The 26,377-nt window shown below is 47.9% G+C and overlaps 7 protein-coding genes across 7 annotated transcripts; 2 read left to right on the forward strand and 5 right to left on the reverse strand.

Moving 5' to 3' along the window:
* Positions 1–3,663: 3,663 nt before the first annotated feature.
* Positions 3,664–5,541, reverse strand: IAQ61_005560 (uncharacterized protein; the record flags this gene model as incomplete). Its single annotated transcript, XM_066096846.1, has 3 exons — positions 3,664–4,782; positions 4,831–5,055; positions 5,116–5,541. The coding sequence occupies 3 exons, from the start codon at positions 5,539–5,541 to the stop codon at positions 3,664–3,666; spliced, it is 1,770 nt and encodes a 589-aa protein (XP_065953197.1).
* Positions 5,542–9,603: 4,062 nt separating this feature from the next.
* IAQ61_005561 (uncharacterized protein) lies at positions 9,604–10,144 on the forward strand (the record flags this gene model as incomplete). The annotated part of the gene is made up of 3 exons (XM_066096847.1): positions 9,604–9,778; positions 9,850–9,939; positions 9,999–10,144. The coding sequence occupies 3 exons, from the start codon at positions 9,604–9,606 to the stop codon at positions 10,142–10,144; spliced, it is 411 nt and encodes a 136-aa protein (XP_065953198.1).
* A 586-nt stretch (positions 10,145–10,730) lies between these two features.
* On the reverse strand, positions 10,731–11,902 carry IAQ61_005562 (uncharacterized protein; the record flags this gene model as incomplete). Its single annotated transcript, XM_003840002.2, has 7 exons — positions 10,731–10,841; positions 10,895–11,326; positions 11,389–11,422; positions 11,474–11,545; positions 11,605–11,692; positions 11,748–11,790; positions 11,840–11,902. 7 exons carry the CDS (start codon positions 11,900–11,902, stop codon positions 10,731–10,733), a joined length of 843 nt encoding a protein of 280 aa, XP_003840050.2.
* Positions 11,903–12,446: 544 nt separating this feature from the next.
* Positions 12,447–14,999, reverse strand: IAQ61_005563 (uncharacterized protein; the record flags this gene model as incomplete). The annotated part of the gene is made up of 1 exon (XM_003840001.1): positions 12,447–14,999. One exon carries the CDS (start codon positions 14,997–14,999, stop codon positions 12,447–12,449), a length of 2,553 nt encoding a protein of 850 aa, XP_003840049.1.
* A 1,908-nt stretch (positions 15,000–16,907) lies between these two features.
* On the forward strand, positions 16,908–18,152 carry IAQ61_005564 (uncharacterized protein; the record flags this gene model as incomplete). The annotated part of the gene is made up of 1 exon (XM_003840000.1): positions 16,908–18,152. The coding sequence occupies one exon, from the start codon at positions 16,908–16,910 to the stop codon at positions 18,150–18,152; it is 1,245 nt and encodes a 414-aa protein (XP_003840048.1).
* Positions 18,153–19,231: 1,079 nt separating this feature from the next.
* IAQ61_005565 (uncharacterized protein) lies at positions 19,232–22,714 on the reverse strand (the record flags this gene model as incomplete). Its single annotated transcript, XM_003839999.2, has 2 exons — positions 19,232–19,541; positions 19,664–22,714. 2 exons carry the CDS (start codon positions 22,712–22,714, stop codon positions 19,365–19,367), a joined length of 3,228 nt encoding a protein of 1,075 aa, XP_003840047.1. The 3' UTR covers positions 19,232–19,364.
* Positions 22,715–23,215: 501 nt separating this feature from the next.
* Positions 23,216–26,225, reverse strand: IAQ61_005566 (uncharacterized protein; the record flags this gene model as incomplete). Its single annotated transcript, XM_066096848.1, has 2 exons — positions 25,954–26,225; positions 23,216–25,900 (listed from the first exon to the last, which is right to left on the reverse strand). Exons 1-2 carry the CDS (start codon positions 26,128–26,130, stop codon positions 23,216–23,218), a joined length of 2,862 nt encoding a protein of 953 aa, XP_065953199.1. The 5' UTR covers positions 26,131–26,225.
* Between the last annotated feature and the right edge of the window lie 152 nt (positions 26,226–26,377).

Below are 26,377 nucleotides of genomic sequence, written 5' to 3' on the forward strand. Positions count from 1 at the left end.
TATAAAGAGGTAGTATTATCTAGCTCTCTTTTATATACTTTGTAAATACTTCTTTGTAGATATACTTAATAAAATCTTATATAAGATTAAAGTTACTAGCACTAGTTACGCTTGTAGGGATTAATTAACTAGAGATAGCGCCTAAGTCCTAGAAACAAGTTAGAAACACATTACAAATATATTATAGTGCACTATAAAACTTGCCTATTATCTACTTATTATATATATTAATAGTAGTCCTATAGAATCCCTATAAGTAAATATACCTCTATAACACTTATCTTTTTATAAGTGCTTTACACTTCTAAAAGAAGTTAGTAATAGTAACTTAATATATCTTAGTTGTGTCCTTATCTATAATAATTTAGCTAAGTATAATAACTATAACGTGTTAGAAACATGTTACAAACCTATTCTTAATACGTACGCTTCTTTTCCTATAAGTAGAAGATTACTATTAGAATCTCTACCTATACCCTATATAACCTCTTATATAACATATCTATCTAGAATATATCTTAATCTAATAGAATTAATGCCTACTCTTTAAAAAGGTAAATAATTAAGTTACCTAAGCTTAATATAAAGATTTGCTATATATACGCCTATAGTAATATATTAGTAATATATTCTAAACCTGTTCTCTTACACTATATATAGTTTTAGGATCCTAATACTTTATCCTCTACTTATAGTGTACTCCTCTAAGGCTACTCTTAAATAGGAACTATAGAAGCTTTTCACGCTTTATAATACGCAAGATTTTATCTTTATTTATAAAGCTAATATATATTTCTTTAATAGAATAGAAACCTTTAAGTTAGAGATAGGTTTAGAGCTAGGTTAAGTTTAGGAACTAGGCTATAACAAGTTAGGAACACATTTATAACAGGTTGCAAATAACTTATATTGTATAAGCTATAGAGTAAGCATAGGCTATAATACCTTTACTACTTCCTTAATATTACTATTAGATAGTATTAAGGGAGGAGGAGGTATATATATATATACTAAAAGAAATAATAGCAAAAAAAGGTATTACTACTATATCTATTAGTATAATTACTTAGAAGGTAACTTTACACAGGATTTTAAATAGAGATCCTTACCCTTATAGATAATTAACGCCTAGAACATGTTAGGAACGTGTTAGGAATAGGTTACAATATGCCTACCACACTTCTTTATCTAGCTTAACTATAGCTTAACTATAGAATATAAAGCAGGACTACTAGAAAGATTTAATATCTCCCTAGTTAGAAGACCTTATAGATATATAGAGTCTACCTCTAGTAGTACCTAACTAAAATAATATTTTTTCCTAGTAGCAGATATTAGGCTATAGTTCTAACAGCTAATATATAGTTAAGCCTATTCTACAATTTGCTAACTTATTATTAACACGTTTTAAATATATTTAAGTTTTGCTCCCTACCTAATTTACTATAGTCCTTATTATAGGATAATAAGACACCTAGTAGTCCTTATAAATCCTTAAAGAGAAGCGCTTAATAAGGCTATAATAATAGCTTCTTATTTATAGTTCTCTTTATAGAATTTTCTTAAGTACTATACTTTTTAAGGTTTAGATCTAATTATATAATATATTATTAACAACGTAATAAGAACACGTTTATAATATATTCTTAAGATACTTACACGCTTTTACCCTAGAGTATTAGTATTTATACTAGCTTGCTAGCTAGCTATTAAAGAATAGTAAAGTTATAGGCCTGTTAAGATAGATAGACTAGCAGGAGTATTATACCTACTAGAATTAGAATAATTTAAGAACGTGTTCTTAACATGTTACCTATATAGCCTGTATAAGCACCTCTTCTCTTATTAGGTAAGAGCTATCTTTATATTGCTAAACTAGTATTATATACCTATACCCTTAGCTATATAATTAAGGGTATGCTAGGAGAATAGCTATATACTTAATAATTGCTAGTATAAGTAGTAGTCCTTAACTATTACTATAAGTAAGGTATATATTATGCCCCTATAATATATTACTAACCTATTCTAAACTTGTTCTATTTACTTTTACTTACTTCCTTAACACTACTACTACTATCCTCCTCTAGCACTTTATATAGTTACCTAAATTTATCTCTAATATTACTATCTAGTTTAGATATATTATCTAGTACTACTATACTAAACTCTAGTATAGTATTTAGGAACACCTATATATTATTAAGAATAGGTTTAGAACATGTTTAAAAAAGATAGTAATAAAAACTACGTTTACTTACTTAAATTACCCTAATTTATACTTAACTATAGGCTAGTTTATATAACTATAAAAATTTGCCGCTATAACGTGGACTTGAACCTACAGGGATATTCTAACCACTCGGAGTAAAGCCCAAGTCGCCCGACGCTAAACCCATGGTCATATGACATGCCACCACTAAACATTTCCCGCAAGAGCAAGTCATGACCACCAGCTCCTGGTGGGAACACTTGGCATGTCTTGTGCCTGACTCTCTGCTGACTTTTCCAGCATTCCGGTCGATCAAACGTAGGTACTCCTTAGGTTGATGGCGGATGTGTTACACATGAAAGCTTAGGTAGAACGTCTTGGGATGTTTGTTGAGGGTCGTCGTCGTACCATATAATTGAGGCTGGTTGTGTCATCGAGGTTGGTCGTCGCATCATTGAGGCTGGTCGCATCTGTGACTAAAGTCCGCTCTTGGAAATCAGCAATTTCGGACACGTCCAGAAGCGCGACAATTTCCAGCGGTCTGGCCTCAACACGAGATCAAATTACGAGGTCGTCGCGCCTTGCGCTTTGCCGTAACCTGTTACTTCAATATCATGCAAGACGATAGCTAAGGCGAATGCTCTTGGTGGACAAGTGCTCGAGCTGTGGCGCCCATTGAGAGACAAAGTGGGGTCCGGGCCTTCCCGGTGATTGACAGTGAGTAGCGGTGTGTCGAGGGGATAGATGCACATGAACTAAATGAACACTGAGTGGAACGGGATTGTGGAGTAAACATCATCGGAAGACGCGTGAAATAAATTTAGGGAATGATGAAGCCTCAAGAAGCAGACCTCATCATCGGTATTATACTTAGTACGTCCGTAACTATGGATACCTATCGTAGTCTGCTCACGCCTACGGGAGCCTCCATGACCACTGCCGCAGCGGTTGATAGTTTATTGAAAATCCCATCACACTCGAATGTTGCTGGTGCCGGCGTAAGTTTCCACAAGTTGATCTGTTCTTTGCCAACATACTCTGATACATGATGTCTACCTCAGCGACTAGCCAGCACACTTTCAACAGCCGCGGTATTCTATTGACGCTTTTCGAGCTACATTATTCACTAGTCCACTGTTGTACGGCTATTTGTGTGTTGTCAGAATTTGTAATTAGCAAATGCCAGATCATCCAAGGCAGCATATGTACGTACGTACTATGTCTGGCGAGTACCTACCCTAACATGTACCACCTTTAGTTAGTTAGTGAAGTCAACTGCCCGAGATGAGAGCGCGCTCCGCCGATCTCCGTCAAGAAATGATCTGCAAACCATGTGCCCCTTTTCTGGGGCTCCATTCCTGTACAATACGAAGGCGGACGATCACGATCAAAACGGGGATTCGGGAAATTTGCACTGTTACTATATGCGTACGCTGCTATAGACATCATACTCAAAGCGGCCTCAGCGCTCCACTGCGATCTTCCGCCCACCGCCCTTGAATAGCTTGCCGCCCACTCTTGCCCCAGAAAGCGACTGGCATTGCGACCAACCCACCCACAATTTGGAGGATGCTCAATTGAATGCCAACCCATTGGAACCCTTGCGACTCGAGCCATGGGACGAGTGCAAAGCTCATCGCAAAGGAGAGGAGATAGCAGCCCCCTCCTACAACTGCAAGTGCTGGTGCTGCCCACCTTGGAAACGCTTCAGTCACCCAAAGTGTATTGGAAACCATGAGCGTGACAAAGGCAAACCCATTGAGTCCATAAGAAAAGTAGATCCAACCCTCCGGCCACTGGTGTTGAACGGCCAAGCCATAAATCAATGAGCCCGTCGCACCGGTTGAGATTGGCACAATGTAGCTAATGAGATAATGCTCCGCTTCGAGGACGCCGTGATTTCGATGTGACAGGCGTGTCACAACCTTGCTGATGATGAAATAGTAGACGAAGAAACCACAAAAAGCACCTACACCGGATGCGACGTTGACAGTGCCGACAAGGTCGTGAGAAATGTTGTAAGGTGGCGCAAGAAGGACTCGGGCATATGTTACACCAATAAAGATCATGCTGGCCGAGTTGAATGATGAGGCAATGAAGACCCAAAAGATAAGGGGATTTATGATGCAGTAGCCCATTTGGAGAAAGCAACGGCCCATGGATATCCAAGATGCGAATGGCGAACGAGCAAGACCTAGGCGGTCACGAAGACCTGCGAACCCTGTCCGAAGAGGGTATTCGGGGAGATCGCGGTATATGCTAGAGTCTTCCTTGACGTCTTGGTACACTGTGAGCTTTTCAGTCGCACTTTGCATGAGGATCATCCCGTCAAAGGCCACTGTTGGTCTCTTGAAGTAGGTCTCCGGGTAGAGGGTGAAAGTGACAATGATTGACACAATGATTGGTATCGTCCAGTAGTGAAAGAAGGCCCTCCAGTCATGGCCGTGATTCGACATGACTGGTACTAATCCGACACCTGAAGTGCCAAAACAACCTGCTAGGCACCACATTCCGGCCACGGCTTTGGATCGTTGGTTGATATACGTCAAATCAATCACCATCAGGAAGGCCTGGAGTCATTAGCCAAGACATACGTCATCAATTGCAACGAGACTCACCAGGGAGAGGCTGAGTCCCTCGCTCAGTCCTATTACGCACAGAGCTACGACAAGGGAGGCGAATGAGCGTGCTTCAGACGCCCAAATGGTAGCGAAGAGCGCAACAAGACTGGCTATCAGCAACGCGGGCCGTCTTCCCATGCCAATGGACAGTGGCACCCAAAAGAAACACCCAATGCCCATGAAGAGGGTTGGTCCCGTATAGAGCGCCTTTATTAACCAGGGCTTGACTCCCTCAGGCAACTTGTTAGTCCCAAGTGAGTCCAGAGAGGAGTTGATTCTTACTTCGTCCCGGAAATCGATTTGAATGGCCTCCAACAACACGGAGGAGGCTTGAGCGGCAGTCAGACACACGACCGAGAACAGGAAAACTGCAAACAGGGCCCCGGCGGTTTTCCATTTACTCCAATTCAAAGGGTCCGCTTTGCTATCGGATGGCACTGGGAGTTTGAGGGTCTTTCCCGTATTAGTGATTAGGTAGGTACTGCCGCATAATTCGTATGATTCGCGCTTCGTCCGGGCAGATGGAGCTTCGGGGTCTGCAAGGGCGGTTGCTGGTTTGTATAGTGGTCCATCATCCGCGCCAATGGATGGTGTAGGAGATGAAGTTGGTGGTGAAATTTCGCGAGGTTCGACGAGAGGGTGCATGTGTGCGCGTGGTAGCGGAGCCAGCTCCACCATTGGGTAAACTTCTTGCAATGGCTCTGCCATGCTGTATTAATTCCTGGGTTGATGATTAAACGGTAGAGGGAGCGCTCGGAGTACGAGTCACTCTAAAAGCGGGATCGCAATCCTGTGGGATTGAAAATCAGGCACGAACGATTGGAGATTTGATTCCTTTCAAGGTGACTGGAGCCGTTGTCGTCTTTATCCACCAGTCTCCGGTCCTGACCCCATGACAGCGGACGATGCCGCAAGTACACTGTTTGTTCAGCCCCACGGGCTTACCACGAACGTTTATTTCTCCATTGAGTTCCCAGGCACGTTGACATGGCGCCGAAAGCAAAGGCCTATTGTGAAACTTTGAAGGCAGCTTATTTGCTCGACGTGAAGTGGAAGAAAACGGCCGTACTCACGGCGGCGCACGGTTTCAGACGTTGGGATAACACTGACGAGCTCGGGAGTCAACAGTCATGCATTCACGATCGGAGCGCGAGCCATGGAAGGCTATTGGACGACCCCTGACCCCCCTGACCCCCCTGACTCATCTTCAGACCACAACTCATGGGCTCAACAGTGTATCCGGATCGTGGTGATCACACACATCCGTGTTTGGCTATGACGGATTTGGGAACACCAACGGCTCTTTGCTGTGTGCGTTTCGTCTTGGCTCACACTACTGCGCGGTGCCTGATTTGTAAGTGGCTTCAATCCATCCCGCACGAAACGTTTCAACTCCAGAAGTGGCAGAAGTGGCATCGTGGTCAAGTGGCGGTGACGGCGACGACGACGTACACAGTGCCCCTCTGCTAAAGACCTCGGAGCAAACCTTCGACCCGATAGATTTGCTCTCACGTCATTACACAATGCTGTGTGCAGGTACACACAGACGCCCTGGCAGGGCTGACCTAGGATAATCACTTACAAGAAAACCCCAGATTACCACGACCCATGAAAATCAGAGCTTCGTCAATTAAGCGTGCCACGACTTTCAACGCGCCATGGAACCGCCCAGCGAGCCGTTGCGTATAGGCCGGACCGATTCACTCGCTACACCCCTTAGTTGTCGAAAAACTAGGAGGCATCGGTGTTATGGCTGCGCTGACTGCCTCAACCTCTCCTTCACCCAACAACTGGGCACCTACTCGGGCGAATTGCGATACCATAGTAGCTTCACAGTTTGGAACGTCAAATTGCAGCCTGCCAATCAGCGCCTTGTGCCTGAAGAGAGTCGCAAAGTTTAACGTTCAATCAAGACCGCAAATCTTGCGGGCGCTTGTCTTGTAGCATCGAAGGCTTACCGTACCGGTGCATGGAATGCAAGTTGCATTGCACCGAGATCGTCAAGAGCGTCACCCAGTTCTCGATTTTGAACTCAGGGCTTTGATGCTGCCCAACGGGCTGAAGACTGATTTACAATCCATCACTTGCGCTTGACCATGTCACTATGGATATACAGCATTCTTCCCGAGGACTCAGTATCACAATCCATGTGATGGGCGCATCCATGGTATATCTCTGTATCATGGCGCAAATGATGGTCCTGCAGTAAGATATCAAAGCGAAGCTTACCACATCCGACCAATTCCGATATTCACAGTCGAGGAACACAGGTGCCGGTACCCTGACCTTTGGATCCAAGGAGATACTTGCTTTGAATGCCTGATGCGTCTTTACAATTGCAAATTGCAGGCTCATACCACGAATGATCGCCCGCACTCTTAAATGGATACTGCAGTGGGTAGATCTACAAAGAAAGATGAGAACTGATGGCAAAAGGCCGACTTCAGCACAACAGCTAATGCAATACACACTTGTCAACGCTTACTATACATAGAACTACAACTTTGAGGTCCGATTAAAGTCTAATCCTACGCAGTACATCAGGACGCAGCTACTGCTGTCATGTCACATCACGCCCGGCTTTATCATACCGTCACTTGTTCCGTCGTCAATATGAATCTCTTACAAGTTGAAGGAGGCACGACTTTTCAACGAAGCAACCCTTCCTGGTGCTTCTTCGGAAGCCGGTGGCTTGAAGTTTCGAGTATGCTGCAAGAAGGAGGCGGGACGCTCCCTCGGGACCTCGCGCATACGCTGTTGTCGTGTGATATCACAGGACATGGTACCGGTATCGTATTCGGCACAACCGAAAACTAACATCAACTGGCTCGCCGTCAATCTCAAGGTTGAACGACTCCATAAATGTGCGATTACCATGTGAATTGCTCATGTATAACGCACATTGTTAGCAGTGACTCTACCTAGGTAAGGAGGCCCATAATGATTGCTCAACAATCGTATCTAGAAGGGGTTCAGGCTATAGCGGCTAATCGTGTGTCGATAGCCGAGGAGGAATGAAGGCTGGCAGCATACTATGTTTGGAAGTTGCGATACTAGACTATTTCAAAGTGAGACGAGCAGTGAAGGCTACTAAGCCCATTATCAGAACTATGGCTTCTACGCCCCCAAACGCGATATGTACCTACACTCAAAGAGTTGGATTATAAGAGCTGACGAAGCGAGGCAATATGTCGGTCATTATATAGCCTGTCACCGAACAGGCCAGCAAATTAATCCTTGTGGACGATGAATTTAGCCTGGAGGAAAAAGGAACCATCGCTCCGCTTTGAGGACCCATTGGCCGCATTCATCTGTCTTACCCAACATTTCTCAAACATTGCTGGCCTTACATCTCGACGAGAATACACCGTTGCACTTTTTCTGAGACTTGGAACGTCTCGATACCTATTGGAAGCATCAAGGCAGGGTCTGAGTCAAGAAAGGCATAACACTTGCATACCGGTATTTGGAAGGCCAACAACTGATGGACCGATCACAGCTATGGGGCGGCTTATACAATTCTCTAGACTGATGATACCCTTCATCAGAAAAAAATGTCACGAGTAGCAATCGTAAGCTCGCGTTCTTCCCACCAACGCCACTCTTTCGCCATCTCCGCGTGGGATACTTACTCAGATGACGCAGGTAGCAGTACAGAATTTTTGTTTACCTGGTCAGCGGGGTAGGATCCTTATTACGCAGGGACCCTCAGAACAGGTCCGACTATTCACGCTCTTATGGGGTAAGCGAAACTCAAACTCCTGATCTTCAAACGATCGCTCCCTTTGTCCAATGAGTGGTCCTGAAATATTCTACCATCGTTGGTATAGCGCCTGTATTACATGTCTTGGGAGCTGAGAAAGCCACCTTTTGAACGCGCTTCTATGGACCCGACTACGATTACATCGGTGACCGCCCACTAGCATAGGGCTGAGTTGGCTGGGTTCATGTCATGTGAACCCGTGAGCAGAATATCGCATTTTTTGACGTGTCTTAGGTGTTGGATATTCCTTTTTGAGCAGATTACGAAGTCTACGGTTTACCGTAATACTTCGTTCAGCCAGATCGGGACATTCACCGGCGGGAGCCTTGACGCGCTTCTATTTTGGTCTTCCATTCGAGATCATCTGCGCAGCTTGATGCTCAAATGCCGGCTTCTGGTTGCCAAGGTCAAGCATCAAGGCTTGTCCTCCCGTCAGCACTACATAAAATTTCTGCCACGCTTCTGAGGTCGACACCGCATACTACTCGTGGAAGCAAAATGCCCCTCCAGTTCATATCATCTATGGCTCACCGGTCGCAGCAGAAACGCCTCCACCGCTCGTTCAAGAGCCAGTACTAACCTGGAAGTCCTTCGGAATACAACAAACATCGTAGACCTGCTAGACCTAAGCATGACTTAAAAAAGTACTGGTATAGAACAATTCCATGACCTCGTGGTGTCTGATTTCCCTTTTTCAGAGGTCATTTGAACATCAGTGCTCCACATCCAACACACAAGGCGTTGCGATGCATCACCAACACCAGTTGCTAAGACGCCTCTGTTGGTTTGCCTTGCTCGTGTCAGCGGGAGAGACCTCCCAGTCTATCGAAACATGCGATCATGTGGAAATCGTTGTCGATGAATGTGAATTATAAGTAGACCTCGATGATTACAGTACCATCCCTCATCACAGCACCGCTTCAGATCAACTCATCAATCACATTTTACCGCACAAGCAAGCACATATTTCTTTTCCAAGCACCCAGCTTCCCCACAAAACCTTCAAAATGCAGTACCCCCTTGCCCTAGCCCTCCTCATCTCCGCAATCGGCGTAAACGCTGCACCCAGCAATTCACTTGTTCCGCGTATCCCAAGCATCCCATTGAGCATCTACACGGACAATGCCTGCCTCACTCCTGCCAACCCCGTCGCGGTGATTCAAATCCCCACAAACACACCATGTGCGTAGTACCAGTTCCAGTGAGAGGCTTTAGCATTTTGACATGACTGACTCTTTTTATTTCACGGCCAGGCTTCAATGTAACCTTCACTCCCCCCAGCTCGAATGAGAGTGCCAAGATTCAGTCGACCAACCTTGCTGCTCTGCCCGCTGGATGCACACGTAGGTTGACCCTATCCCCTGAGTTGTGTTAGAAAAATTACTCATCACAGTCCGCGCAGTCCGAGCATATAGCGAGTCTAACTGCGGTGGCAACTTCATCACGTTTGACCGCGTTTCAACTCCAAACGACAACTCTCCATGCAGGACATTTGGCGATGCAAACAAGTTCATCCGCTCTGCAGTAGCCCTTGGAACCTGTCAATGAATAGCCTGATACGGTCACAGGGTTGGAAAGTGTCAACAAACGGTTTTGTCGCTCCGGTTAATGGTTGTGTGGAACTTGTGCTAGTAGGGGATGAATGGCGCAGAAGTCGCGGGGCAGTACGGCTGGGTTCAACACGCCAGCTTACTGCACTTTCGTGAAGTCTGTGATGCTATGTCCCTTTACTTGTGGTCACTCTTTACTTAGATTCGAATAGATGATGATGAGATCGCTCTCAAATACATATCGGAACGTGAGTCACTCGTCTTTTGCATGGTGCAACAGTATTGATATCATGCTCTGGTAACGTCAATGCAGTCTTGACGTAAAAAGTCCATGTGATTGAAAATAACTAACTGGTGTTGAGAAAAACCCATGTCAAACGAGGGTATTAATGTCAGCCCAACTGTGCGTGAAACTGCAGAGCTTGGTAACCGCTTTGCCAACATATTGACATCAAATAGCTCGCTTCGTCAGCACCGACAAGCAGCTAGCCAGATTGGCCGCATTGTCGCCCTTGTACACAAGTTCTGAGGTCGTCGATGTATAGCTCTGCAAATTTTGACAAGCAATACGGTTTATGGCCCTCCTAGGAAGCGTCTTTCATTGAGCGTAGTGCTCCCATGACATCGATGGGGTCGGATTTGCCGGTGATCTCCTTGAGCTTTGGGTCATCCACACGCATGAAGACATTGTGTTGCTGCGACGGTCAGTCATCGGTATCGGGCACTACAGGCTTCGAGGTGATCTAACCTTCTCATCGCCAATAGTGAATTTGCCTTGTGTCTGTTTGTTAGCTTGCGAGTACGCATCAAGCCTTTGAATGGCCTCATTGTCGAGAACTTTCTTCGCGAACTTAACATTGCCTTTAGTGTACTCGTGGCCTGGGTATACCCTAGTATCATCGGGGAGCGCTGCAAGTGTCTTGTTGAGCGCTTCATGCATTTCTTCGGGAGAGCCTTCGAAAAAACGTCCGCATCCTCCTATGAAGAGCGTGTCACCGGTAAAAACTGCGCGATCTTCACCGTCCTCAACGAAGTAGCAAATGCTGTCCTGGGTGTGACATGGAGTATGTAGCGCAGTGAACTTGATGTTGCCGATGTTGAAGCTGGACTTGTGAGGCGGCGTGTAATCGACCAGTGCACAATCTGGACCGCCAATAATTGGTACATTGTACGTTCTTTTCTAAGTTGAATTTAGCCAAAATTAAGAAAAACGCTCCTCTTGGGATTTTTTTTTTGGCTTACAAGAGCTTGGTTACCCCCAGCGTGATCGCGGTGACTGGAAATGGAAGTTAACGACGAATGCAAACCAGAAAATTGCGACACATACTGATGGGTATTGATGATGTTCCTCAGCCTCAAGCCAGAGGTTCCAATCTTCCCTTCTAAGGCTTCCTCGACTCTAAAGGTTTCGTGGTCAGTTATCACAACTGGAGCGAGGAAGTAGTTGTGTTGATATACTCTGGTGGATTGGCCGGATCGATGATGGCTGCTTCCTTGGTTTTGTCACATGAGACCAGGTAGGCATAGTTGTTACCACTGCCTTCCCCTATGAATTCTGTCAGAATCAACATAACCTTAGATAAAGCAACAGCCGTTCATACACATGGGAATCGATTGGATATGCATTGCTCGAACGATGGATGGCTGTTCGGCGTTAGCGTTCGATCCCGGCGAGCCACCCAGTCAACTTTACCCGTATTGTTCCTCTCGTAAACAATGGTCGAGAATGCTTAGATGCAATACCGAAAAGGGTCATAAGGAGAAATATGACTCAAGGTTTGAGCTTTGATGTGGTTGTCTTTTGAATTGCGGAGCCCCGAGACAGTGACGTCGGATGCAGGTGGAGCATTATTCAGCTGGGTCACGTGTTGTGGGTCACATTGCAACCTTCCATTACGGGTCGAGCGTCGCGCATCGCTTGTTTCGCACCTACCTGACGTTCTTGTATTAAGGTGCAATGGCACTCATATACAGCACTCATAACAGCACTCATAACAGCACTCATAACAGCACTCATAACAGCACTCATAACAGCACTCATAACAGCACTCATAACAGCACTCATAACAGCACTCATATACAGCATTGTGCGTTGCTAACAATCCAATTCGTTCCACGGTCATGAGCCAGTCGTCACTACTTGGAATACCTAGCAATCGTACAGACGTTCAATCATCTCATCGCCCATGTTATCAACCTACCCTTCTCAAATGCTGCATCGAAATCTCGACCCAGTCGAATGCGCCAAACTCCTATGCAGTCCGTGAATCATGCGGGTCATTGATAATATTGCCAGTCTATCACAACAGCGACCTGAGCCTCTTTTGTGGCTCGGTCTTGCGCGATGAACCTTCGCTGCGAAGACGTCGCTCCTGCGGGTCGTGCAATGGATCTTTGGTTACTGTTGCCGCGATTCTCTTCCCAAAGTACTGAATTTCTACCGTCACTCCTTCACTGATATTGCTTGGCAACCAGGCGTAAGCGACCGGTTTCCGCACTGTGTATCCAAAGGCAGCACTGGTGACGTAACCGGCTCTCTTGCCGGCTACAAAAACGGGTTCCTTGCCCAGTATCATGGACCGACCATCATCGACAATCAGGCATCGGAGCCTTCGTTTGGGTGCTTTCTTCGATAGGTGCTCGAGCGCAGTCTTGCCAACATAGTCGGTTTTTTTATCCAATTGTATTGCGTACGTGACGCCAGCTTCCCACGGATTATGTTCGGATGTCATGTCACTCCCGGACGCTCTGATACCCTTCTCTATCCGAAGACCGTTGAAAGCCGCACGACCGGCGGCGACAAGGCCATGAGGTTGCCCTGACTGCCATAACATGTCCCAGAGACGGAGGCCGTACTCAGGCGAAGTCTGAATCTCCCATCCGTATTCCCCGACAAAGGACTTCCTAAACATTGTCACCGGGATACCGGCTATGATTGTCTTCTTCACACCCATGTATGGTAAGCCCTTGTTGCTGAAATCCTCAGAACTGACAGTCAGGATAACGTCTCCTGCTCGTGGACCCCAAAGACCGAGGCAGCAAGTACTACCAGTAATATCGCGTACTTGTGCCCATTGGCTAGGCGTTTCTTTACTTTGCTTACGCGCTTTGCGTGCAAGATGGACGAGATCCGTTGCGGTGTTTGCGCCCACCTGATAGACATTGTCTTCAAGTCTCGACACGAAGATGTCGCTCAAAACGCCACCATAAGCATCAACAAGTAAAGTATGTGTTATGTTTCCCGGCTTTTTAGATATGTCGCTTGTCGTCAATCCCTGGAGCAGATTTGTAGCACCAGGACCAGATATCTCGAAGCGGTGAAATGTTGTCATGTCGTACATGGCTACTGCGTTGCGCGTCTTCCAAGCCTCAGCGGCAGCGATTGGAGAGTAAAACTGCGATGACCAGGCATCTCGATCGACTGGCTGCCAATCAGGAGGCAGTGTCTTGATCAAATCTGCGTTTGCCTCGTACCAGTGTGGACGCTCCCAACCACCAACTTCAAGGAAGAAGGCACCAAGTTCTTGTTCTCGGAGATAAAAAGGGCTGACGCGGAGATTACGAGGGTTCAGCTTGGGGGCAAGAGGATGAATGATATCGTAGATTTCGACGAAATTTTGCTGCGAAGTCTCGCTGACGTACTCTGGACTTAGTTGGACCTCTTCGAAACGTGTCAGCTCACACTCGGCCATATCTACAGTCGAATGGCCATCAGTCAGCGTCTCTGCCACTGCACGAGCTACACCAGCAGAGTGCGTGACCCAAACGGCCTCGGCTACCCAGAAGCCATCCAGATTAGGGGCTTGGCCCACGACAGAACCACCATCCGGAGTGAAGGAGAAAATACCGTTGAAACCATCAGCAATTTCAGTATTTCTCAAGGCGGGCAGTAGCTCTTTGGTGGCTTTCCAAGCTGGTTCGAAGTCTTCTGGTGTGAATTCGAGACGTGACGGCATGTTCTTTTCGTCAACATGCTTAGGAGTGTTTCCTAATGATGAGGCCACAATGGGCATAGGTCGATGTCCATAATATCCAATTCCAAGCTGTTCGCCATGTTCTCGATAATACAAGTCCTGGTCCTGGTGTCGTAAAATGGGAAACTCAGCGTTCTTTGCATTAATCTTTGTGTTGACTTCCCGACCCTGTAGGCCTGGCACAGCCGTTGTCTTGACATATTGATGTCCGAGAGGTAGCAGAGGGACTTTCAATCCAATCATTGCACCGATTTCGACGCCCCAGAAGCCAGCACACGAGACAACGATGTCGGCTGGAACATATCCCTTATTTGTGGTTACGCCCGTCACGTGGTCATCAGCCTGCTCAATCCCAGTGACCACTGTGCGTTCGAGATATCGGACGCCAGCTTTGCTTGTACTTTCAATGAGTATTTGCGTCGCGCGAGCTGCCAATGCCAGACCGTCACTCGGGATATGAAGTCCGCCGAGGATCATGTCTTTGTTGAGGAGCGGATGTTTCTTCAAACACTCCTCTGGGCTGATCAGGTAGGCCTCGATACCCCATGATTGTGCATATCCATGCTTGCGTTTGAGCTCTTCAAGGCGTTCTGGGGTGGTCGCCACCTCTAGACCTCCAAGTTGGTTGAAGCAGTTCTGACCATCCCGCTCCAAGGCTTGAAACTTTTCCACCGTATACTTTGCGAACAAGGTCATCGTCTTGGACGGGTTCGTTTGGAAGACGAGTCCGGGAGCATGTGATGTCGAACCACCTGGCATACTTAGGGGGCCCTGTTCGATGACAGTAATGTTGTTCCATCCTCGGGAGACCAGCTCATCCGCAAGATTGGTACCGACGATGCCGGCACCAATGATAACGACACGCTGCGAGGTCGCCATTGTAGAAAAAAAAATGCAATTGATGGGGCCCTCCGAAACTCGTAGGTACACTGTTCTTAAGGCTGCAGACGCCCACAATGACGGACCATTTCGCCGCCCGACTTCAGACTAGGAGCCGAATCTAAGCGTGGAATAGAGGCTCAATACGGTGAAAGCTTTCCCATGATCATTGCAAATGCAATAGTGATAGACTGACAGCCCGCCACCCCGCATGTGGGATTCACGGCATTGGTGGGGGATGAATACCTCTCATGGATGTAGGGTCCTGATTGCCGTTTTGGGTCTAGTGAGATCTCTCGGACCGCCACTGCGCCAGACTACATATGCTATGGCAACCCCGCCTCGCGTGCCCGCTTCCTACTCCTTTTGCTTTTCACAGACATTCATCACTGTCGGATCAACTGAGCACTACTCTACGTGGCCACATGGTAAGGTTGTGTGAGCGAGTCAAGTTTCAAACCATTTTCTCACAACATTGCGGCTATGTCACCGCTTCACTAAGCATTGTTAAACTTCAACACGATGAATTCCTACGACCAGATGAACGTCAGTACCATGGGGCCATTCGAGAGCACCAACCCAGTCCGCTCACCGCAATAGGGAACTTGATTGCCGATCAAGTGATGGCTTCGTTGCGACTGACAGGACGCTGGCAATGGCGAGTAGATGCACGCATGTCATAGCAGCTCCAAGGACCTATGCAATGCCCTTGCACCTGGAACCTCACTGTGAGAAAATGAGCCAAAGACAGCTTCCTTGAAGTAACCAGAAAGGTGTCGCAATGAAAGCTCAGTGAAGCTTCATATCAACACACTTACGTCGAAGTCCAAAGGTCAGTGCAGATCCAATGCGACACGTCACTGCTATACAGTGGCTCATCTGCAAAAGCTTGACACAAGCGAGAGACTTGAAGGCGCCAAAAGACCCGTCAAGAAGAGTAATACAGAAATTGATGAGGGGTAGGGAAAACGGTGCGGTAATGTCGTATCATTCCTAACGAAACGAGCCTTTGGTGATAGGCGGCTCAGCCGGACCACATCTTTGCTCGGAACAATGGGCTATCGCTCTGAAATTTCTACTCATCAATACCGGAGCCAACTATAGTATGCACTTCTTTGTTCGCACAAGCTGCGTATGTCTATGTCTCCGGCGTTGCATATCGACTTACCGCACTGCTTTCGCTATGATGCGCAACATCCGTCACTTCTGAAAGTCACCGCGAGAACGGTGTTATCATTTCAAGAATTTCTGAATATATTTAAATTCAGATTGTGGCGATAAGACCCCGATAAGAGTAAGGAATGCGACCGAAGTGTTAGAGTTGATAATCTGGTAGAGCCTTGGGTTAGCGTCTAATATCCACATTCGGAAATCAGATCCATCGCAGTCCGTGTCAGCGAGAGGGGCAGCTCGACGAGAACGGTCTTTGAGTTCTATCATAATGACCGTTGGATGCGTCTCATGCACAGTCATAGAATTGGCTCTGTCGCCAGCCACTCATGGGAGTCCATTGGCTTCTAGCTCCTTATTCAGAGCGTCTAGTCAGACCTGGTTGATCACGATGGCAATTCAGTGGTTGCAAAAGGCTTCTTCAGTGCAACACACGTAGGTATGTATGTGGTGCTGGCAGAGCGTTTACCAGCCGCTTACGTTCGCAAGCCCCGCTGGCCACCATGCCTTGGTAAGATATGGAAGCCATTACCCCATGGGGGCTTAGGGGAGGAAATTATTTGATAAGAATAAGGATAAAGTTGTGAACTGATCTGAGTATAATTACGCTTCTACCACCCATCAATCAAATACCATCAGATTTACTGGCAACGTTGATACTACATCGACTTGATTGTCCTTGCCATTAAGTTGCAAGCACGTTCGGACATAACAACAACGTACAAATATACCAGCACAATGGTTGGATCATTCCTCAGATACATCGGCCTGGGCGGCTCCGCCCCCAATTCACCACCACAGAAGGAAGCGGTCCGTGCTCTTCCCGCTAATTGGTACACTTCAGAAGAGATGTACCAGCTTGAGAGACGCGCAATTTTCTCCCGGCGGTGGTTGATCCTCACACACAAGTCAAGATTGGCGAATCCCGGTGATTACCTTCGCTACAATGTAGCCAACTACGACGTTGTTGTTTCGAAAGATCGCTCTGGCGAGATCCACGCCTTTCATAACGTTTGTAGGCATCGTGCCTACCCTGTGGTCGAAAGCGACAAGGGTAACGCAAAGATCTTCTCCTGCAAATATCACGGCTGGTCATATGGTCTGAATGGCAAGTTGGCGAAAGCCCCAGGCTACCAGGATCTCCCTACATTCGACAAAACCAGCAATGGCCTCTTACCTATCCACACTCGCCTTGACAGAAATGGGTTCATTTACATCAACATGGATTCCAAGAAGGAACCCGATGTATCATGGGAGTCACAGTTTGACCACGTCGACGAGCAGACCCGCTTCAATCAATTCAACTTCGACGACTACGAATTCGATCACACATGGAACCTCGACGGACCCTTCAACTGGAAGATTCTCGCAGACAACTTCAACGAATGCTATCATTGCAAGACCACACACCCCGATCTCACCACTGGGCTGGTCAACCTCGACAGCTACGATGTCCACTGCGACGCCGATCACATCCAGCACGACCCACAAACACCCGAAGACCGCAAGGCACTCGGCCAAGAAATCTGCTCCACATACTGCTTCCCCAATGCCTCCTTCACGGTCACACAACACTTCCTCTTTATGCAGAAGTTCATGCCCAAATCACCCACCGAGTCAGTCATGTACTACGAGGTGTGGCGTAACAAGCACTCTTCCGACGAGGATTTCCTCCTCATCAGCGACACGTACAAGCGTGTCATGGGCGAGGACAAGATCCTCTGCGAGCGCGCGCAGAAGAACATTGAAACTGGTGTCTTTGTCAACGGCGAGTTGCATCCACACATGGAGAAGGGACCTCTCTTCTTCCAGAAGCGTTGTCGCGAAGTCGTGCTCGAGCACGCTGCGCGTGAGAAGCGTGAGGGCAAGAAGATTTGGCCTGCGAAGCAGCAGAGCAATGATACCGGTACGGATGAGCTTCAGGACTTTTGTGAAGGCCTTGCTTGCGGGAATGGCAAGGGGAAGAAAGATTTGGAGTGGTAAATGACACAGTGACTTGATGTGGCAATGATATATGAGTAATGGTGTCTATGGGTTGGTTGCATTGTTTGGCGTCTGGAGCTTTGGGAGAGGCATCGACCCCCGTTTTCTTCAGTTGGTATTAGCGGTTATGTCTCATTTACTTGTTCTTACTCGACTATGCTCTGCCGCGTCTACCAAAAATGTAAAACCACCCCGTTTCGGTGTTTACTTTACTCTAGGGCCTTGTCATCGTGATCTCACCACCGAAGACATTAAGCAATAACACCGCCATAACGCATTATATACAAGCATCCGCATCTCAACACCCCTATCTTCAAACCATAGTCCCGTTTGCCATCCCATTACACGCCATAAACGACGTGTCCACACCCCTGCCCTCTGACTGACAGTCCGTTCACACTTCTCCTACACCTCACAAGACAACAAGTAACATCACATGCAACAACCCACAACACCCTCTATCCGTCAGAGTCATGCACCAACAAACCAACAAATTAACCTTTTGCTCACAAGCAACAGCATGTGCGCTCCCCCCTCGTGCGGCAAATTCAGTCCTGATTCGGACTTTGTATCCTGCTGACCAACTGACCCGTCGCATTTCCGCCTTGTGCACTTCACTAGCATTCCCGAGATATGCGTCACACGATCAATTCATGCTTTCTCGGGCACGAGTCGGCGTGCTGTGCGGTTGATTGTAACAGATCCGAAATTGGCTGTCAGTGCGACAGCGATTGGTGAATGTTGTGCTGTGCTGTGCGAGAACATTGAGAGGGGTGGGGAAAGCAAGTGTCGGATGTAATGATTCACGGGTGCAGTTGCTGCAGGCTTGCTAATGAGCGGATTCTTGGAGTTTTTTTAGGTGTTGGGTGGGGATCATGTGGCTGGGTCAAGGTGCATGTGTAATGTGATGAGAGTTGTAGTAGTGATGGAATTGATCTCCCTCTGTGAATGGTAGAGACGGGTTATAATTTTGCAATGAGGGCCCGCTTTAACTGCGCATATTGGTTTGCAATGCTGTTGATGGTATAAATTTTAGAATTTGGTGTCCAGTCCTTGTAATAAAGCCACTAATCCAGTCTAAACACATCTATAGGAATAATAGACGCCTAGCTCCTGGCGTTTGATTCCATAATTTCCTATGCATAGTCCAATTTGCACCTATAAAACATCATGATTAGACAATTCGATAAGCCGAGTCTCTCAATTGCGCCATCAATCTCTTTTTCTTCCCCTCTCATCCTTCTTAACCAAGGGTTCATCTGAATTACGCCCACTATCTGCCGTACTCACTACATGGAACGAAAAGTCCAATTCGCCCACCAACTTCTTCACCGAAGCAAGAAGCCGCTCTATGTCCATGTGTATGCATCTCGTGCTAATGGCCATCACCTAGTCTATCGTCAGCATCCCTTCATTCAGAAATAGACCATGATCGCTCTGGAACTACTACGTATAATAACAACAAAGCGTTGATCGAGGCGCAATGTGAATAAAAAAAGGACAGAACTTACAGCAAAAGCGGCATACCCCGGCTCAGTCATATGTCTAAGACTCAGAATCCCAGGATCCACGAGCTCCAATCTCCTGTTCAGACCGTAGGGTTCTGGCGCACGCAGATACGGCGGTAATGGTTGGCCAGATGTGATACTCGAGGAAAGCAAAGCAAGTAGAGATGTGATCTCATGCGATGTAACGCGTGCATCGGCAACCACACGGCGGAAGTCGGTGAACCATTGTGCGGAAACATGGCGAGCTAATGGCTCAGTATTAGAAGATGGGGAGGTTGGTGACCTAGGACCATTGTTGGTCAGAGCTTTAGTGAGATTTGGATCCGTGAATGTCTGGCTCGCGTAGCCAATCAACGATGTGTAGTTTGTGATATTCTGCACACACTCGAGAATTTTACCGTATTCTTTCTGGGGGAACTTGCCGCCGAGAGGAAATTCCCATCTCACAAATTCAGTGTGCATCTTCAACCCCTGAATAGTGAGCATCTGCTTGGCGAATACCTTATTTCTCGCTTTCACCAATGCATAACCGGGAGACTCTTTATCGTTTTCCTCATCGCCAAGATCTCCCCGAATCTGCGCCATGACCCGTTCGTGCATGATGCTATAGAAGTTTGCGTTGAGGTATAAAGCTCCACCTAACTTCTGCCGTAGGGCAGAATGCTCTGTGATTGGGTATGGGAAAAACGTCCAGAAGAATGCTACAGCTAGTCCACCCACTACGGTAGCAAGACGATATGGCCCGAGTATGTAGATGGGGTATGCAGGCTGTCCCGTTGCTGTTGAGGCCGCGACACCGAGCTTCCGGACTTGCAACTCGTAGCCTACGATCATGGTGACAGTCACGACGCTAACGATACCGACAATGACGAGGTCGAAACGCTTGAGCGGGATGTAAAATCCAATCGCCACAAAGATGAAGACGAAGACAAGAATGCCTGGAGTGTGTTGTCCAGGGATGTACCACATGAGCCAGGCGACGACCATGGCGACTGCGGTCCCGCCGATGCGCAAGACGAATTGGAATATGGATTGACCAGCTGTCGGCGTCATTGAGATAGCAACCATGACGAGAGCCCAGACAAGTCGATGCTGCACGAAAAAAACCTGTGTATCGCGGAGGAAGGCAACAATGGCTATGCTCATTGTGGCACAAGCTGCCCGAAGCCCAAAAGCGGATTCCGGACTCCGTAAGAAGTGCGAAACGCTGCGAACTACGTTTCCGAATCTCTCCCAAGAGTTGGAGGGAGGGAGATGTTCGGGGTCTCTTCTGGATTTGTACGCATCGCCCATGTAGACCGTCGTGTTGTTGCGGTCGAAACCTGCGATTGTTGTTTCATCCTCAGAATTCGAGTCTTGGCTATTAAAGATACTCCTCATCCATTTCTTAAGGCGCTTGCCACCGAGCCAAATGAACTTTTTCTTCTCTTTTGCAACGTCGTGCTCGTCAGCGAATCTAACCAGGTCGGAGACCGCCCGGCTGATGCCATTAAGCAAGAACATTATGTATAGGACCAGGAAGAGCTGGCGCTGATCACGCTCGCGGGTAGTTATGTTGGGAAGTAATTTGAGAGTTTCGTCATTGATGGAGTCAGGCTCAGAGAAATAGTCGTCGTGAAGTGTGATGCCTTTGCTCTTCACCCAGTGGCGGAGCGTAGGCTCTTTCTTGCCGAAGAATATTGCGGCCTGCTGGTCGAAATGTTTGGCAAAACCTTCGTCTCCTGGTCGAATAGAATCGCCTTTGGCTTCCTCATCATTTTGGTTATGACCCTTCATTTTCTTCGGTGGTTCAACGAGCTGTAACTTCAGAAGGACGTGAGCAAGACCGTCATCAAGGGCCTGAAATATATTGTCGAACGGTTCGTGTACGAATGAGAATAGTTCGTTCCAATCTGCGACAGCCTTCATGCGCTCCTCCTCATTGTAGTCAGTCTCATTGCCTTCCCAATGATTGATTTCAGCCGCCCGGGCGAAGAGATCCATAATTGAACTCATGCCCAGCACAGGCAATAATATCGTTCTCAACTTCTTGAACGTGCCCTCCAAATCATCTGCCGTCAGCTTCCCATACGCGACCTCCCGCTTTGCAAACGGCAAATCGGCAGTAAGCTTCCCATGCAGCTCTTGCAGCTGTCCAATCACCTTTTTAATCGCCGCAATTTCTGGCCTGTCTTTCGGTTTGCTGCGCTCCCCCTCCTCTGGAACATAAGTCTGCTCGTACATGTCTCCACCTTCCATAGAGTGAATGTAAGCCTTGTGGGCACCCAAAGCCCCTCTTAGCAACATAATGTACCCCGTGAATTCTTTCATGACGACCTTTCTCGACGTGACTGGGATGATGAATAGCGATACCCCCGTCGCCAGCCCAAACCCGGTCAAGAATGCTTCAAGCAGTCTCAAAACGAAGGCCTCACACTGTGGCGTTGTCGTAAATAAGAATCCATTGGTCGCCGCAACATTGATCTGGATGGCATAGATTATTGTAGGAAATGCCAGTTGTGGAAACTTGGCCTTGATAGTGCTGACAGCATAAATCTGGAAGAAAAGCCACACAGCTAACACGGCCGATTGGGACGAGTTGTAGCGCTGAGGAGGTGCGCCAGGGACAGTGGTATGCTCACGGGCCTTGATACCAGTCCAGAGCATGAGCATAGTGAAGGCCGACCCGAGACAGGTTCCGATGACGTTCATAATCATAGTCTGTATGAACTTTGCCCGTGGCATGATGCAGAACCCGAGAATGGACATGATGGCAACAAAATAACCAAGGGTAGCGAACTTCTTCGCGACAGCATCTGCTTGTAGCATGGCAAGGGCGATAGTTGGGGGACAGGCCGCTTTTGCCATCATTAGGACCGTGTCAACATCCAGACCTAGTTTCTTCCATATTCTGACTATGAAATTCGATTTTCCTTCTTTCTTCTTGTCCTTCTCCGCGTCTTCCATGCCGGTCGTGTGCTGCTGGTATCCATTGGAAGAACCGTGCTCTTCTTGGAGTGCCGTAATGTTCCCATCTGGTTCCGTGTCTTCCCTCCCCAGCACACCTTGATTCATTGCTCAAGACACTATTGCGACGTTTACCGGTATACCACCAAAAAAGGCTTCAAATCATGTATCCTAAAAGGCATGGATGAAAGAACCCCCCAAAGGAAGATGAGAATATTGGAGACAAAAGTGCTGCGATAGTGGTTGCGCAAAGGAAGCAATCATCGAAAGCAACTAAATCTTCGAAGCTTTGGCGCCATCTCATCGCGGCGACGAGATTTCGATGCGGACCGAGACCAACGTCATTTCAAGGTTGCTCCTCGTACGAGTGGCTTGGTTGCAATGCCAAGATCTCTATAAACGCCCAGTGCACAGAGCCCCACTAGTCTTTTTGGGATATCGGTCTACCTACTGTATTTCAAGCATTCGGCCCTAACCAGTACAAACAATGGCGCGGACGAGCAGACGCAGTACAACAGCTGCAAAACACCTCCTAACGTCTGCTCAAAAAGAGATGGCCACGGAGGGCAACGATGCTATTCTGACTATGCAACTCAAATCGCTCCGCATTCAAATGACAATTCTCTCGAAGCTGTACTTCGGTACCCGCTTACTAATCAACATGCCCATTTCCCTTTTACTGCGCTCTTCCTTTTTGCCCCCGTGACCCTTCTTCATCCTCTCGATGCCCATATCGGCCTTTCCGCCCAGTGGAAGCATGGGTAGATCCTCATCCCTGTCAAGTTTACTCATGACTGGGAATGGTTTCCCTTGTTGCTCTAGCTTTTTATTCGATGGTCGTTGAGACTTTGGAACAGTGGATGCGTAACGCAGAAACTCGGACAAGAGACCACGCATATATCGCGCTTCCCAGAACCCGTTGAGTGCTTCCGATGTGTCCGTGTGCAGAGACTGGATGATGTCTTCGCTCGTCTCTGATGTTGAGAGGGTGCCAACAGAAGCAAGCCAAGCGCCTGCACCAATCGCATCGAGCGTACTGCTGAGGAGGGAGGCGATAATCGTGACGGCATGATCATCCGGGTCCCCAGCAGAGCTCTCAGCAAATGCAGAATCAGAGTTGAAGTCGTAGGAAGAGGTCCAACCGCCGTTTCTTAGCTCGAGATGAAGCAGACGGATGAGCGATTCCAGATCTCGACGAGGCAGCATCGAGCGCAGTGTTGCACTGACAACTGGTGCCGGAAACGTATGTAACCGGATGAGCGCGGGACGCAGAGTATGACTCCGTGTTGCGAGACCGTGATCGAGGACTGCCAGGGCATGCTCGATTTCGTGGGATGCGGCCTCGAGTTCGGAAGTAATGTCTAGGTCCATCTCATCTTCGTTGTTTCCAGAAGTAAGAAGCTTCATGGCTTCATTCTCTTCGTCATTGTCATCCAGGCTCTGCATGAGTAGCTTGATAGACTGAACCACTTCACCCGCTGGTAGGAACTGACTGTGATTCAGTACCGCAGAAAGAATATGCAAGTCAGGATCGAAGTCAACCAGAGCTTTGACAATGTCTCCGTCCACAATGATAGATGCTGCCTGGATGCTTTCGGGACTCTCTTCAATAATGGCTCTTCGGATAGACTCCTTCGTCAACTGTCCTATCTGGAGTAGCCACTGGAATACGTTTGGTGGGAAGAAGTCAACTTTAAGATGCCCTTGTGGCTCGTCATGCGACGGGTGGGCAGCTACCCAGCGGAAGATCTTGCTCAGCGCAAACAGCGCGTGTTGTCGATACTGCTGTTGCTGGCTGTGGGGCACACTCTTGGGCATTCTCCATGTTCGCAATTCACTGTCCTCATCCTCGTCATTGTTGATGTTGTCAACAGTCATCGCGTCTACATCAGGTATTTTGGGACCAATCCCATTTGTTAAGGGTCCCCCATTTTGCTCGTTGGCTTTCTTGGTCTTTGAACTGCTGCCCTCAAGCTCAATACCCAGGCTCGCAGCAAAAGCTTCCTCAAATTTGGCAATCTTCCCTTTGCTGGCGTGCTTACCTAGCTTGATCTTCTTGCTCCGCCAGGCCTGCGCATCTACCCCCATGCTAAACTTGGGTTTGCAAGCTAATCCTTTCCCGATAGCATCAATGAGAAGGGTGCCTTCTGTTTTCACACGCTTTCGTGTGAGTGTGCTCCCGTATTGCATACCGAAAATCTCACCTCCGCGCGTAGCTACTACCAAACCCAGGTCGGCATAGAAGGCAATGAGATGGCATGGCGAGATGGTCTGGGCAGCTTCTTCTTGTATTGCGTGTTTGCGTTTTCTCGAAGGACTCGTGGGGTCTGCTGTAGCCGAGACATGGTCCACTGACAACAATGCCTGCAAAGATTTGTACTTGGAATCGAATACTCGGCACGTGTTCTGGGTAGTCGTGAAAATTACATCTTGCGAGATACGCAGAAATGCGTCCAAGCTCACTCCAGGCATGCTCAATTCTGAAGTGAGCTTTGGAATAGTACCAGACAAATCGTATGTGAGAAGCGTGCCGCCAATGAGTGTGTGTAGTATACCGCTAGAGGCGTGGAACGCAGATTGAGGTACCTCTGTCGTATATGCTGGAGTGGAGGAAGTCCCGGGTAGGTTCCATGTAATTAGGTGCTTCACCGGCGATAAACGGCTTGTGGGAAGGTCTTGGGAGCGGGGGTAAACTTGCAGAAGTGCAACTATCCTGCGGTTCTTATCAAAGCGTCCCACTAGACATATGACCTGGGTAAGGTCTAGCAGATCTGATGCAGCATCTGGTGTCGGGTCTAAGATGGCTGCAATGTCTTCACGACTCTGCAGAAGACCACGAGTAACTGCCCTAGCACTCGCCAAGGATACATGCTCTAGCTGAACATTGGAGGCACCGGATGACAGAAGCGACTTGAGGTTGACAGACCATCTCTTGGTTTGCAGATCCGCTGAGAGACAAAGCACGTCACCATCGTCATAGGTCACAAGTAGGTCGTGTGTCCTGGCGCTAGTGGCGCCGCTGGCTGGAACGGGTAGCGACTCAAGTGAAAGAACTTGGGCGGTAGTTGACGGAGTGCAGAAGGTCTTCGTGGTCTCGGTGTTTTCTCCCAACGTCTCTTCGTGGAAGCAAACCAACTGAGGTTTTTCCGCTGAAATTGAGCCAGTTAAAGAAGCATAGGTGAAGCGACATGTGGGTGTCCGTGAAGTACCCTTGCGGTAGATCGAGTATGGGGCGGCGTTGAAGGTGGCGCTGGGTGGGAGGGCATACGATGTGACAAGCTGTGGATTTTGCAACTTTTGGGCATTGTGAATTTTTTTTCTCTTACAGATGGAGCAACCAAACTTACGCTGTAGATGGATACACCCTCGCCATTGAGGCCGACGGCGATTTCAGTGCGCTTCCTCTTCTTGATGCCGCTGATGCTGCAGACACCGGCAGCATGCACACGCCCATAGGAGGAGGCAACGGCTTTGGACAACGTGGCCAGGGTAAAGGGCGCGCCAATTGGCTGATCAGACGACATGATGGTGTTTGCCAGACCTGGGCGTGGGAGAGAGGGCTGGAGGTCTGCGTGAGCCGTCGGTTGAGGCGCGTGACGAGATTGGACTTGCAACTGCTTGGAAAGAAAAAAGTTGGAAGCTTGGGCAGAAAACGCGAGCGGTGAGGCAGAAAGGCAGAACTCTTGGCGGTGTGGCCAGGCACTGTGGCGCGCAGAGGAAATGGGGAAAAGCGGGCAGGGCGGGAGTGTGTGGCTCGTGCCCGGCGCGTCG

This window comes from Plenodomus lingam (genome assembly GCF_022343315.1).
Source record: "Plenodomus lingam strain CAN1 chromosome Unknown contig_22, whole genome shotgun sequence".
Taxonomy (NCBI): domain Eukaryota; kingdom Fungi; phylum Ascomycota; class Dothideomycetes; order Pleosporales; family Leptosphaeriaceae; genus Plenodomus; species Plenodomus lingam.